At 42.6% G+C, this 15,090-nt stretch overlaps 1 protein-coding gene across 5 annotated transcripts in view; it reads left to right on the forward strand.

Moving 5' to 3' along the window:
* The window catches only part of ASPP (Ankyrin-repeat, SH3-domain, and Proline-rich-region containing Protein), a 558,597-nt gene that overhangs the window by 437,208 nt on the left and 106,299 nt on the right, over positions 1–15,090 (forward strand). For all 5 annotated transcript variants that reach the window (XM_080276580.1, XM_080276579.1, XM_080276582.1 and 2 more), the window contains exon 3: positions 7,594–7,806. In XM_080276580.1, coding sequence (XP_080132706.1) covers positions 7,594–7,806 — 213 coding nt within the window. The remainder of the gene's footprint in view (positions 1–7,593; positions 7,807–15,090) is intronic.

A 15,090-nucleotide genomic window follows, 5' to 3' on the forward strand; every position in this document is an offset into this window, starting at 1 on the left:
GAGTAACATGAGAGAGAAAAGCCTGTGTTTTTCAGCTGAACCTCAACTGTGTGTAGAAGGAATAAAGCCCAGAAGTGTTCAGCTGCCTTTGATTAATCACTTGGCCTGTCTGTGCGTCATTCTTAATGTATCAGTGAAGTCCTACAGTTGTATCAGTATAATACCTTGCATTTAATAGACATTTTAACAAAAAGTCGCCACCCAAAGGTTTAAGAAGCTGTAAAGTAAAATTTTGATTTCTTGAAAACTGAAGATATAAAGTGAATGTGTATCATGATTGAAGATGTAAAGTGTATGTATGTGTATTATTTTAACCGACAGTTTGCATTATTTAGCGTACAAAAGGATATTGATGTGTAAAGTGAGAAGAAGTTTTACCAAGTCCTCTGTGTCATTTAGATTTCAACATTCTTTCCTTCCCTCAGTTTATGAAAGGGATGACAAAATAAATCGCTCAGCATGTAGCAAATGATGGTCAGGTAAAGCCCTGTTTGTGCCTCTGAATGAGGAAGTGATGTCAGGGCTTAATACTTTCAGTCCGATGATGTATCTTTACATTTATTCTTGCTATTACCACTTGATTTTCTTGTGTTTAGAACACTCTCTTAGTGAATGAGTTTAATGAAGGGTCAGTTATCATCCAGTTCATCTTCCCTGAGGTGACAAAATCATCAGGATAGAAAGAATAAAATGATTTGCATCATCGAAGAGAAAGGAGTAAAGTACAGTAGTTAACTGAACTTAATAAGCCATTTGTGTTTTAGGCTGCCTTGTAATTTGTCTTCCCCCCCCATCAAACATTATTAACCAACGTACGTGATGAGAATCAAACAAATACTGGCCTTCAAAACCTTAATCATTGCAGTTTGGCATAGGGTCAGCATGATAAAATGTTGAGAGTTTTATAGTCATTCCTAACAGACGAAGGTACACTTTCAGCCAGTGAAAAATTAGGTGTGTCACATGCTAAACTGCAAACAGTCATCCACAAATTCTGAAAGCAAATGTCAGGTGGCAGTATTTGGTATATATTAATTTTCAAACAACTAAGGCAATGACCAGCTTCAGTAAAGCGCTAGTCTTACTCAGAAATAGGATACAAATGTATATTTCATGACCAGCTCCACTGGACTCATTACTGGTATAGTAGAGCTGAAGTGTGACATTATGTAAACATGACAAGGGTATGCGGGTTCTAAACAAGCAAAGCAAGTGATGCCGTTTGTTCCATAAAAATAAAGCAAAAGTGATCAATACACAATCAAAATGTTTCATTGGTTTGTTCCAGACTGTAATGGTGTCATAAGCTTTAAAATGACTTTTGCTCCCTAGTGGATGAAAAGGAATTAAAAGGTGGGAAAAGCTAAGAAGTAGGGCCAAGATATCTCAGACTTTATTGTCACCAGTATGCAGCTGTCATTTTAGTTATTGTAAGAAAGTAAGCAAGCCCATTATATTTCAAAGTAGTATTAACAGAATTTTCATGGTTGATGAAAGTAAAAAAACAAAAAGTATAAGAAAACTTACAGGATGAGGAAACACACAGGATCTAGTGAGGCAAGTGAGCCTAGACCAGGTCCTAGTAACCTATCAACTCTTTTTGAATCAGAAAATATCCTCCAGGCAGTTATAGAATACCAAGAGGGAACTTATTTCTGTAAAACTAAAATGAATTACGAAGGAGAGGTGTATTTTGTCAGATTCATGCATGTTTTTATGGCATATAGTACTTTATATTGGGACTTGCCTCCATTTTTAATATAACTGACATATGTGCAGATATTTTCTGGTTTGGTAAAATCCTTTGCAGGATGGATGTTGAATCAGTCACTTTAGAGAACCAAAGTTTTGTAACACTAAGGAAAGTCTACCAGTATATTATACTACTTCACCTAGCCAAACAGTTTCATTGTAGTACAGCAGCTGAGAATAATGTCAGTACTGCACAGTAATAAATACCCTAAAAATCTGGTGTATGAAGACTGTGAGGGTAATTTCTACAAGAGAAAAGGGTAGATAAACCAACATTTCAAAGAAGCCCGCTGTATACTGTACAGTATGCTACTCTGTAAATAATATCAAGAATCCTGTCAACACTTCATTCCAATGGGAAATTTTGAAATATCGCATTACTGTCATACTTAATTAATGAAAAGTGCTACAGATTAATCAGGTACAAGGAACATGAAAGCCATCCATCCTCTTTAAAACCCACATGTCTGTGTGAGTTGTGGTCAGAATATGCTGTATAGATATTATCCATCATTAACTGGAATGTGATCTGAAGTTCTTATTATCAGCCGTAACTTTAAAATACTGTATGTGGTACAGTAGTTTGTACTGTACAGTATTATATTTGTTACCAGTACCCTAAGTTTTCATAGCTATCTGATATACAGTAGTAAAGTTATCCAATATTAACCTGAATAAAATAGGTATTTTGCAGTCAGAAGATAATGTCCACAGACCATTATTGTATTGTTTACTTACTTACATTTACTTATATATGTTCTGGACACAGGGCATTAGATCTTTATATCCAAATTTCCATATGTGCCTTCCATGGTTCTTGTAATGTTGAGCACAGCTTTGGGATGGTACTCAAAGTCATGATTATTCCAGTGGTTTGAGTGGTTTTCCAGTCATTGTTCGAAGACACTGGCACTTGGGGCATTCACCACTGAGGCTGGCAGGCTTTTCCAATTTTCCACAATCCTGTATGTGAAATAGTGGTTCCTCACTTTAGTTGCTGCTCTTGTCTTGATTTATTTTAGGCCTTGTCCTCTCATGATGCACTCATGTCTCTCCCACCCTGGTGCTGCAGCCTTGTTGTATTTTTGCCAAAGGATCTCATATACCTCAATTAAATCTCCTTTGGGTGATGTGTAGACAAAGGTGGGTAGGTCTGGTATTCTGAGTTGTTCTTCATAAGCGAGATATTTCAGACCAGGAAGCATCAAGCATCACAGTTGCTCTTCACTGAATATTATCTATTGCTCTATTGCTTGTATATCCTTTCTCCCACTTCAGGCTCCACACAGAGTGGATATACTTAATATGGGGTCTGACATTGCTTTGAGTAAAATTCAGAACATCGTGGCATCCAGGCGTTTGAAGCATTCGATAATTCCCAGAAATTTATTTGCCTTGTTTAATGGTGGTAGGTGGTGGGGACCATCATCCACTAACTTGATGTAGTGCTGCCTACTTCTTCCTAAGCCTTTATCATTCATTTTCTGTGCCTGTCCTCCTTTCTTCTTATTTCTCCCATCTTTCCTGTCACTTCTTATTGCTTTTCTTTCCTTTACAGGTGGCTTTACATTGAGTGACAAGCCCAATGGTTTCCTGTAAGCCAAGAAACCATTTACAAAGCTGGGTGGTAACCATATAACCAAACCTTACGTGCTCCCTATGTGCCAACAAGTGGGTTGGTGGAGGGTTAGTGCCACTCCCCATAAAATAAATAACTCAGAGTCAAATGGCCACCCCTTATGGGATTATGGCGTGTGGCAATAGGTAGATAGATAGATAGCTTGGCTTGGATGTGTCCCTCAAATTTTTGCCTGCTGTCCAGTAGTACTCCCAGTCTTTTTTCTTCTGCATATTTTCCAAAGTGTGTTTTCTGTAATTTTCCCTATGTATTGCCTCTGAAGTTTCTCTCCTCCAGTCCAGTGATAGTTCCAGCGATATTCATTACTTTACATTTGTCTGGGTGGAGTTTTAGCAGCCATTTTTCTGACCAGTTTTGTATAGAATTCAGGTCTTCTTGAAGAGCCTTTCTGTCTAGTTGACCTTCAATTCTTCCATAAAGAATTACCGGTAGGCATAGCTTAATCCACAACAAGATACATGCTCAATTTTACTGAATTCAGGAGATCATTGATTGAGATTATGAACAGGACTTGTCGATGCACACTTCCCTGTGGAACACCACTCAACACTTCTGCCCAGTCTGACATGGTGCCATTTGCAATCACTCTTTAGCTTCTTCCTATCAGGAATGCTTCAAGCCACATGAGAATCTTTTCAGTGATACCATATGTGCTTAATACGGCCAAAAGTCTGCAGTGTGGCGCAGTACCGTATTGAATGCCTTCATGAAGTCCATGTATATAGCATCATTGTTCTCATGCTTATCCAGTACACCTCTCTCCCACTATTCGACAGGGATGCATTCAATAAAAAGCAGTTGAATAACAAATTGGTCGAATAACAAATTGATTTTTCCCATAAGAGTGTTCAGAAATACTGGGGGGGGGGTTTAGTTACCTGACCACCTTCGTCATTCAAAAAATATTCAATAAGGATGGAAAAACTACTGGTAAATATGAATGAAAGTGACACTGGGATTTCAGCTGTTTTCTTATAGATCTGTTTTCTCAAGGAAAATACATTGAGGTGGTTTGGACATGTGGAGAGAATGGAGAATGAAAGACTGACGAAGAGGGTGTATGTAGGTGAGGTGGAGGGAGGGAGAGGGAGGGGTAGACCGAGGATGAGGTGGAGGGATGGAGTTGAGAGGTATATGAGGGAGGGGGGGGTGAGTTGGGGGGAGGGGAGTCAAATGGTGGGTGACAGAGTGACTTGGAGGCGTTTTGTCTGCGGCCACCCTTTGCGGGATTAGGGCGTCGGGCTATAGATAGATAGATAGAAATTATTTTAGAACTACATACATCTCAGATGATTGACATTTGATTTTTTATTTAAATATCGGAGAACAAACGAAATATACCTACTTATTGATATTAAAGAAAGCCGGCTGAACACCTTCAATAGTGTGTTTATTGCCAGCCCTGCTGACTGGACATGACATCACCACACCAAACAGACTCAAATGTATTCAATTTAAAACCATAAATAGCAGTGGAAGCCTAACTGGAAGTGCTGACACCTAACTGGGGATCTTCGCCCCCAGGACCCCCTAATGATTATACCCTATCTTAGTGCAAACTAAGATGTGCATTATGTAAAACTGGCACCAGAACAGTATCATGCATTAATAGCATTCTTTAATCATTGGCGCAATCGTCACCTGACCATATGATGGTGAAACATTCACTCAGGTTGGTGAGCACATGATTACACTTGACAGGGGATATAGTAAGGTTCTTAGGTGGAGCCATGATGGTGTCGTAGTATTCCACGAGGCCAAATAGAAATGCAGAAGGATGAAGAGGCAGCCAATCAGCATGGCAGAGCACAGGAGGCTGAGGCAGTTCAGCCGGTCTGTCTGGCAGCGTGTGGGTTGAATTGTCGAAATGGTAGGGGTAACCGTGTCGAACAGCAAAAAAGAGTATAGATTTATAAATGTTGAAACAAGGAATTGTTGAATAACCATCAGTTGAAAAATGATGGTTTGGTGTATTGCAGTCCATTCATTTGTCCATTCATCAAGTACTTTGAGTAATTGACCTTTTTGTTTCTGTCAGTTAGTGTCAATACATTACTAGATCACACACCTTGCTTTGCCTTTAAGTCCATAGTTCTGAGGTAGACCCTGTGACACATTTTCTGCTTGGAATACATATCTGTTGAGAAAGTATCTGACCTTAGACCCTAAAAAAAAAAATAGCTAACCTGTCAAGCTAGGACACAGTCCCCCTCAAAGTACTGTAGGCTCCTTCTGACTTGACACACATAGCCCAGTGCTCTTTCCACTGCCTGTAACATTTTTCAAAGTTGGTTTTCAGTATCTCCTGCAGGTGCTTTGTTGCATTTGTCATGATCTCGTCTCTTGTCTCAAACTGGGAACCTTTCAGCGGAGTTTTGAGTTGGGGAATAACTAAAAGTCACACAGAGCCATGTCTGGTGAGTAGGGAGCCTGCCAGACCCACGGGATGTTGTGCTTGGCCAAAAATTCATGAATCAGTTGAGAAGAATGGGCAGGGGCATTGTCATGGTATAGCTTCTAACTTAATGCTTTCCAAAAGTCTGGCCTCTTCCGCTGAAATGCATCACGAAGGCAACAGACAACACTGAGGTAGTAATGTTTGTTGACAGTCTGACCTTCTGGTGCATATTTGTGATGCACAACACCACAGAAAAAAAAAAAAAAAAAAAACAACATGCAAGTACATTTCACCTTGCAATTGACCTGTTTTGTTTGCTTTGACTGAGGCCATCCTGCATACTTCCACTGGGATGACTGGGCTTTGGTTTCTGGGTCGTACCCATACACCTAAGTCTCTCCAGTGACGATAGTCTTCAAAATGTCTGGATCGTGATTTGCACACTCCAGCATGTCTTGAGCAACGTTAATCCGAGAGAAGAGATCATGATGAATGTGATGAACTGCAGGAGATACTGAAAACTGACTTTGAAAAATGCTTCCGGCAGTGGAAAGAACACTGGGCTACATGTGTGAAGTCAGAAGAGGCCTACTTTGAAGGAGATTAGTGTCCTAGCCCAACTGAACTGCAGGAGATACTGAAAACTGACTTTGAAAAATGCTTCCGGCAGTGGAAAGAACACTGGGCTACATGTGTGAAGTCAGAAGAGGCCTACTTTGAAGGAGATTAGTGTCCTAGCCCAACTGATTAGCTACTTTTTTTTTAGAGCCTAAGGTTGGATGCTTTCTGAACAAACCTCATATACTGTTACCTTTATGTGAATGAAGTAAAATACAGCATCCTTGGCCATGATTATTTTCCTTGTCTTTTTTCTATATTGAGGTCAGTCATGTTTACAGACACTCCTTCTCAGTGTAATCTATGTTCTGCAATGCTGACATTTCTTGATGTCTGCAAGCATGTTATTTCACCCTCTCAAACAATTGCTGTGTAGATTTTTTCCACCAGTAGCTGCCAGCAATTTTTGGGAAGTAATTAGCTGATTTTGGTGCTTGATTAAATGTCCAGTCAGTAAAAAATATCAGGTGTACATTGGACAGCCTCAGTCTGGGTATTCCTTACAAGGAAGCATGTGGCATTTGTTAGGAGTGTAATACTGTATGATAGTGAGACCTGGGCAGTAAAGGAAGAGGACATTCGCAGACTCAAATGTACAGAAATGACAATAATTTAGGTGGATGTGTGGTGCGTCTTTGAGTGCGAGGACTGTGGGGGCTAGGTTTACAATGGAAGAATTAAGAGGTAAGATGGGACTTGACAGGAGTGTATTGGTACTGTGTTGAGAAAGTGTAGATTGAGGTGGTTTGGGCATGTGGAGAGGATGGGGGATGACAATTGGGTGCAGAAAGTGAGATGTGTTAACGTTAAGGGTAGGGTTGCAGGAGGTAGACCAAAAAGACCAGGGATGAGGTCACTGAGTGTGACCTCAGGGATAAGGGACTGAATAGGGAGGCTGCTAGATATCAAGCAGCATGGAGAGCTGCCATTAGGTGACCAAGGCCGACGCATGCAAGCACGTTGGAGCCTTTAAAAATGAAAACAAAGCATGGCGTCATTTGATTTGGACTAATTTTGTTTTTTAGATTGAACAGTGAATGTGTGGCCCATTTCATTAGGTTGAACAGTGAATGTGTGGCCCATTTCATTAGGCTGCTGTTGATTAGTTTTGCCCCGTCATGTTTTTCTTTTAGACAGGATGGGAAAAGAGGTCAGGATGATGATGATGATTTTTGGTTGTTAACAGGTGGAGGCAACCCGACTCAATACAGCCTCATTGACAACGGACCTGGATGCCATGAGGCACTTATTCAGTGAAAAGGAGAAGGAACTGGTGGTGGCAGTGAGCAAAGTGGAGGAGCTGACACGACAACTGGAGGAACTTCGTCATGGCCGTTCACCCCTTGCTCCCAACAACCACCACCACAATGAGTTAGACAAGCTCCGCCGTGAGTTGCTGGTGAGTGCTCAGTGCTTACAGCAGGTCAGCATTAAGTTCTTATTATCCTCATCATAAATTACTTACCTCTGACACCCAACATCCACCACTATGATTTAGACACACCATACAAGCTGCTGAGTTCCTGATGTTTTCGGTAAGGCCTCTTTATAAGTCACCTCTTTTGATGTTGAGTTTTTCTGTTATGTTCATTTTTATTATTAACCCCTCCATTCTGATGACATACCATTTATATATGTTTTTCTTTTCAGCCTGTTAAGCCTGGGGATGCCCATTTTGTTTCTGCTAGCCATCTCCAGACAGTTTTTTTTTTCCCCTCAGCTAAGGAGAGATTTTTCAGATTTAGAGGGGTTAAATGTAGGTAACAGTTATAAACCACTCTCTTACAAGAGGACTTTCAAAAGTTGAATAAGAGTATCAGGAAGTTATAAGAATAAATTAATAGGAAAACACCTGGATTTAAGGGGCTAGCGACACAACTGCAACAAGTTTGTTTAAGTTAGGAAGGACCTCTAATGATGAAGAGACTAATCTGTCTATCTGTCTGTCTATAGCCAGATGCCATAATCCCATATGGGGTGGCCATTTGTCTTTGAGTTAGTGGTTTTACAGGGAGGGGCACTAACTCTCTGCCAACCCACTTGTTGACACGTAGGAAACGTGTTGGTTGGTCATATGGTTACCACCCAATGTTTTAAATGGTTTCCTGGCATACAGGAAACCATTAGGCTTGTCACTCACTGTAAAGCCACCTGAAAAGGAAAGAAGGGTAATAAAAAGTGAGAGGAAAGATGGAAGAAATAGGAAGAGAAGAGGGCAGACACAGAAAAAGAATGATAAAGGTAGAGGAAGAAGTAGGAAGCACTACATCAAGTGAGTGGATGATGGTCACCACCACCTACAGTACCACAAAAGAGACTAATGAAGGTGATGTAAAACTCCCTCCAGTCTGAAAAATTTATTTCAAGGAGAATCCAGTTGACTAGAAACAGCAAGATGAAGTAGAACATCATTGTATTGAAGGGGTTATGGAGGACATGTACATGATGTCTTCACTGTTCCATTGTTTCTCATGGATACCATAATTGGCACTGTGGCAGTGGATATGCATATGTCTGACCTCAATAATTATTCATTTTTCACTGTGCCATACCATTGTTTTGGTTTTGGCTGCACAAGAATAAGAGGGAAAAATAATGCATTAGTCCATCAATTATCTGTTGACCAAGAAAAGTGAGAGAGGTGGATACCAGCTGCAGAGAGAGAGATGGCTGGACAACCACTCCATCTATCAGAGAGGGAAGGCATTTATCTCCAGGACTACAGCAAGTTTCTAATGTGTCAGTCACTCATTTATGACATGTATTCATATATATGCAATTGGTGGGCAATAGAATCATATTGGTAAGGACACTAGATTTGCATTCAGTAAATTGAGAACTGCATAGTGGATAGTGGAGAGTATGGAGTGGATACCCACCTATCCCTCTTAACAGCTGCCATCTGTCATTCTCATTTATTGATCAACAGGAAATCAGTAGAATAGTTACACTTCCTGTACCTCTTGTCACAGCTAGCAATATGACATTGGTGTAGTATGATGATATATGAATTAGGTTTGAGGTTAAACATTTGTCAACTCGTGCTGTGCTGTTCAGTTATGACACCTGTCAGAGAGAAGCAATAGTGATGTCATTGGAAGTCTTCCGTAAAACCACTTTGCCACTTTCCCACAATTTACAATAGCTACTGGTTGTTTGGATGAAGTTGTGATTTTATAAAACACTTCCTAGGCTTATAATGAGGACTTTCAGTATTAGAAGTTATGTATGTCTACCCAGTTTCATGTACATACCCCCCCCCCTCTCTAGACCTCACAGATTATATTTTATGAGTATGGTTTTTACTTTTTTGCCTCACAGTCATTATCAGATTTCTCTTCAGTCAGATTACAGTTTTAATCTACTTGGGAGAGGCTTTAAACTGGAGGAGAGAAATAAAGATTTCAGGGGAAGTTTCACTGCAAAAGGTGTCTCCTTCTCTGAGTAAGATAATCAGGAGACAGCAGGATTAAACATATAAAAGACTACTTTATACTGAAGAGGTTAAAAAAAGTATTGATCTCATGACACCACGTTCATTGTACATTGATGTAGGAGAAATAGTGGTGGTAAAGGGAATATGCTGGTAGGGGTGATATATACTGTATGTATATCGTTTCTATTTTAAAGGCTCCAACATGCTTGCATGTGTCGGCCTTGGTCACCTAATGGCGGCTCTCCACGCTGCACGATCCATTGCAGCGCCCCAACCCTGAGGTCACACTTAATGACCTCGTCCCATGTCTTTCTCGGTCTATCCCTCATAACCCCACCCCCAATATTAACACCTCTCACCTTCCTCACCCAATTATCATCTCCTTTCCTCTCCACATGTCCAAACCATCCCAATCTACCTCTCCCCATCACAACACCAATACACTCCAGTCCCATCCCACCTCCCAATTCCTCCATCGCAAACCCAGCCCCCCCAGGCCCCGGATGCAGGGACGCACTGCACATCCACCCAATCACCGTCACCTCTGCACGTCTGAGCCGGCGAATATCTTCCTCCCCCACTGCCCAGGCCTCACCACCACACAGCATTACACTCCCAACACATGCTGCACACAAAGACCCCCCAGCACGTAGGGAGAGTCCTCTCAGTGTCAGGAGAGACAAGAGCTCCCCGAACCCCCCCCAACCACTTCTCACCCCAGCCACAGAGCTAGCTCCAGCCCCACCTCCAGCACACAACACATCTCTCAAACAACAAAACTCCTCCACACACTCAAGAGACCCACCAGCAAGTTCAATCCTCTTACATCCGACAACCTCCACCCGCTCACCCCGACATACGGCACACACAAATCAGCACCATCTCGCAGTCCACCTCTGATACCACTACATCTCTTATGCACCCATTTATCACACACACCACACAAGATGGAATTACTTCCCATGCCCTTGTGGCAAACTGCACATGGTCACTCTCCCTTGTCTTTGACAGTACTGCCACCAACCCTAGATATCATCACTTTTGTTTTATCTGCATTTACCCATAAACCCTTGTGCCGTATATCATCTCTCCACTTCCTAAACCTTTCCTCCGCCTCCCTTTTGTTCTCTGCAATCAACACCAAATCATCAGCATACAACAACTCCCACGGGAGTCCGTTTCTAAAGTCATGTGAAAGGGCTTCAAGTACCATGATAAACAACATGGGACTCAAGACTGACCCCTGATGCACACCAACATTCACGGAAAACTCATCACTCAAATCTCCATTCACTCTTACCTGGGTGTGAGTACCCACATACATAGCCATAACCACCCTAACCAGCCACTCCTCAAAGCCAAGCTTTCTCATCGCCCACTTCACCATCTCTCTAGGGACTCTGTCAAAGGCCTTTTCCAGATCAACAAAAACAAAATAAAGATCCCTTCTCCTACCAATATAATTTTCCTGAAGCTGACGAACAATGAATATGGCATCAGTGGTCCCCCTACCTGGCATAAACCCAAACTGCATCTCATCAATATTCACTCCTTCTCTAATCCTACCTTCTAAAACTTTCTCCATTATGTTCATTATCTGATCGAAAAGCTTTATACCTCTATAATTTCCTCTTTCCAGGGCATCACCCTTCCCTTTATACACATTTACAATTACACTCTTCAACCAATCATCTGGGAAAACACACTCATAAATAATCCTATTTATCAGGTCAGTGACTAAACTCACTCCTGTATCGCCTGAGGCCTTCAACATTTCGGCAGTCAACCCAGACACACCTGCTGCCTTCCCCACCCTCATCCTGCCTATTGCCTCACTCACAGTAGCAGTATCAATCAAAGGCCAAGGGCCAGACACTGGATCTGCTGGCTCCAAACCTTCCCTGTCCCTGTCAGACTCCTCATTCAACAACTGGTTATAATGCTCTCTCCATGCTTGTTTAATATCCTCACTGTTCACCACTACCCTTCCTTCATCATTCTTCACACACTGCTCACCTATAATATCCCAATTATCCCTCTTCACTTGACCTGCCACCCTAAATATCATATTTTTCCTTTCCCCATGATTTAGGTTATCAAGTAATTGTCTCTGTGACTCAGACTTTGCCCTGTATACCTCTCTTCTAGCCCTACGCTTGGCAGCCAAATATTCCTCTTTGCTACCACCCTTCTTCCATTCCCGGAAAAGCCTTCTTTTCTCCTTAATTGCAGCTTTTACACCCTCATCCCACCACCAAGTTACTTTATGTCTTGGTGGTCCTCTTGTCCAACCGCATGTTACATCAGTAACTCTCAAGAAATTGTTCTTGAGGGCTCTTTACTGTTCATTAACGCCTCTGTCTACAGCTCCCTGTTCAGCCACCACTCTCTTCAACTCACTATAGAAGGCATCCCTTACTACTTGGTTTTTCAGCTTCCATATTTTCCTCCTAGGTACATAAGTCCTCTTTTTCATCACTTGTTCTTTAAGCACCATATCACAAATCAATAGTTTGTGCTGCTGCACACACTTCTCACATCCTATAACTTTAACATCCCTTATCGGCCCTCCTAACCAGAAAATAATCTATCCAACTGCTATTTCCCCCAGACTCATACGTAATTAACCTACTGTCTCTTTTCCTAAAATATGTGTTGCACACAATCATATATATATATATATATATATATATATATATATATATATATGTATGTGTATATATATATATATATATATATATATATATATATATATATATATATATGTATATACAGTAAAACCTCAATATAACAGACTTCTTTAGACCGGAATTCGCTTTTACCGGACTGGAGGAGCTACCGAACTAAATTCTTATACGTCGGAAAAAGTCCGATAAAATCAGAAACAATCCAGACTGCCTGACCACTTCAGGTATGTTCACCACAATAAGGTAAGTAAAAGACAATACAGTATTACATGTATTATATATTTTATACCATTTGATTAATGTAATGAAGCTATAACACAGTACAGTACCGCAGTGGTAGTCAAAACAGTTTAAAAATCGTTCATGCAATCCGGACTAATGTCTGATATATCGGAAAAAGTCCGGGTTAGGAGGGAGAAGTCCGGATATCACTTTTATCGGAATTTTGCATATTTCGGAATGGCTTGGGCCCCAGTTAGTCTGTTATAGTGAGGTCTTACTGTATATATATACTGTACAGCAATCCCTGTAATATCCAGATGCCCAATTCCCGGACACCCCGATGTCCGGACGTTTTCGGCCCGGGACTTTGTTACTCCAAAATTGCCCCAAAAATGGGGGTGGGGGAAATCCCCCTCCTCCCCCTTAATTTGAACTTGGCCCACAGTGTGGACCAGCTGTGTTTTGGTGCTTAGTTCTGCCGACGTCTGGCAGGGGGACACTGCTTCCTCCCCATTTCCCGCCTGTACTTCATCATGAGTGCGCGCTCGTCACCACGGCCGCCCACGTGCTTGCTTTTGTGGTGGTTCTCTACCTGGTGCAGGCTCTGCTGTTCCTCCCGTGCCACTTCTTCGTGTGTGTGTGATGATGGACCTGCCGCCCAAGAAGAGGAAACGAGTGGTTCTGACTCTGGAGAAGAAGAGGGAGATATTGGACAAGGTGGACGCGGGATGCTCGACCTCACGCATCCTCCTTGAATTCAACTTGGCCCAGTCTACATTGTTTGATATCAAGAAACCCCACGACAGGCTTACCCAGTACACGGCTGACTTCGCATCGAAGACCAAACACAACGTGGAGAGGAAGGTTATGTACCCTTCCAGGTTTAAGACATCGACCACTCCACGCTGCTTTGGTATCATCAACAACATGCTGCTGGTGTGCTGGTGCATGAAACGTAGCTGAAGGCTGCTGCTGAGAAGTTTGCAAGGCTTCACGACGCCCCAGACTTCCAGGCATCCGAGGGTTGGCTCATTGCTTTCAAGTTACGGCATGGACTTACCAACCGTAAGGCCCATGGCGCTTTGGACGCCAATGAGGAGGGAGTAGAGGAGTTTCAGCAGAAGGTGAAGGGCTTGATCGACAGGGAGGGCCCCACTCTCAGCGAAGTCTACAGCGCTGATAAAACTGGTCTGTTCTATCACTCGCTGCCAACGAACACTCCAGCCGAGGAGACGGAGAAGCGTGTACCTGGCCGCAAGCTTTGCAAGCAACGGATATCTGCTTTGTGTTGTGCCACTGCTAACAGCATGCACCAGCTCAAGTCCGTTATTGTTGGCCGTGCAAAGCAGCCTCGGTGTCTTCGTGGGGTAATGGATGTCCTTCCTGTCGTTTGGTACCATTCTGTGAAGGCTTGGTTCACAGCCAAAATCTTCAAAGACTGGTTCCACCGTCATTTCATCAAGGAGGTCATCTATTACCAGATAGAGAAACTGGGAATCCCGTGCCACTGAGAAAAGGCCCTCCTTCTCTTGGACAATGCACCTGCACACCCGTCTGACAAGGAGTTGGTGGCTGAGAATGGCCGCATTGGGTGCATGTTTTTGCCACCCAATTCAACTTCTCTCATCCAACCAATGGACTATCATGGCAATGAAGAGGCTGTACCGTTGGAAATTCCTGGACGAGGTGATGGTTGTTCTTGAGGATGAGGACGAGCGCAGGGAGGGACGGGAAACGCAAGGCCAACAGACTTTGGAAAACATTCTCTGCTGCAACATCAAGTCTGCAATCTACAACTGGGCCAGTGCATGGAAGGAAGTCCCTGTCAGGACTCTGGAAAATGGTTGATCTCGTCTGCTTCTCGGAGCCGATGTGGTGCACGATTTTCTAGGTTTCGACGTGGATGACTTCCTTGCATGTCTTCATGCACATGGCGACGATGTTGATGTGGACAAAGTGCGTGAGTGGTTGGATGACGACGAGGGTGATCCTGGATATCAGATCATGTCTGTTATCGAGATCGCAACTTCAGTTGCAGGTACAAGTACCCAGCTTGGTTCTGATGAGGATAGCGACGATGATGCGGACTCCTCTCAGCATGCCACTACTCCAGCCATCCCCAAGCTGGGTGTACTCCAGGAGCATGTCGAGTTCGTTCTCAACTACCTGGAACACCCAGACTGCGACAGGGAGATGGGGCCCTTGGGACTTCTGGAGGAAGTGCGCACTTTCAGGCAGCACATCATTAATCACCAAAATTGTCATTCCTTGCATCAATCAACCATTGACACTTTTTTCTGACCCGAGACCCCCGCTGTGCCTAGCCCTGGTTCCACAC

This window comes from Coenobita brevimanus, chromosome 65 (genome assembly GCF_032717465.1).
Source record: "Coenobita brevimanus isolate Jiangsu-jjx chromosome 65, ASM3271746v2, whole genome shotgun sequence".
NCBI classification, from domain to species: domain Eukaryota; kingdom Metazoa; phylum Arthropoda; class Malacostraca; order Decapoda; family Coenobitidae; genus Coenobita; species Coenobita brevimanus.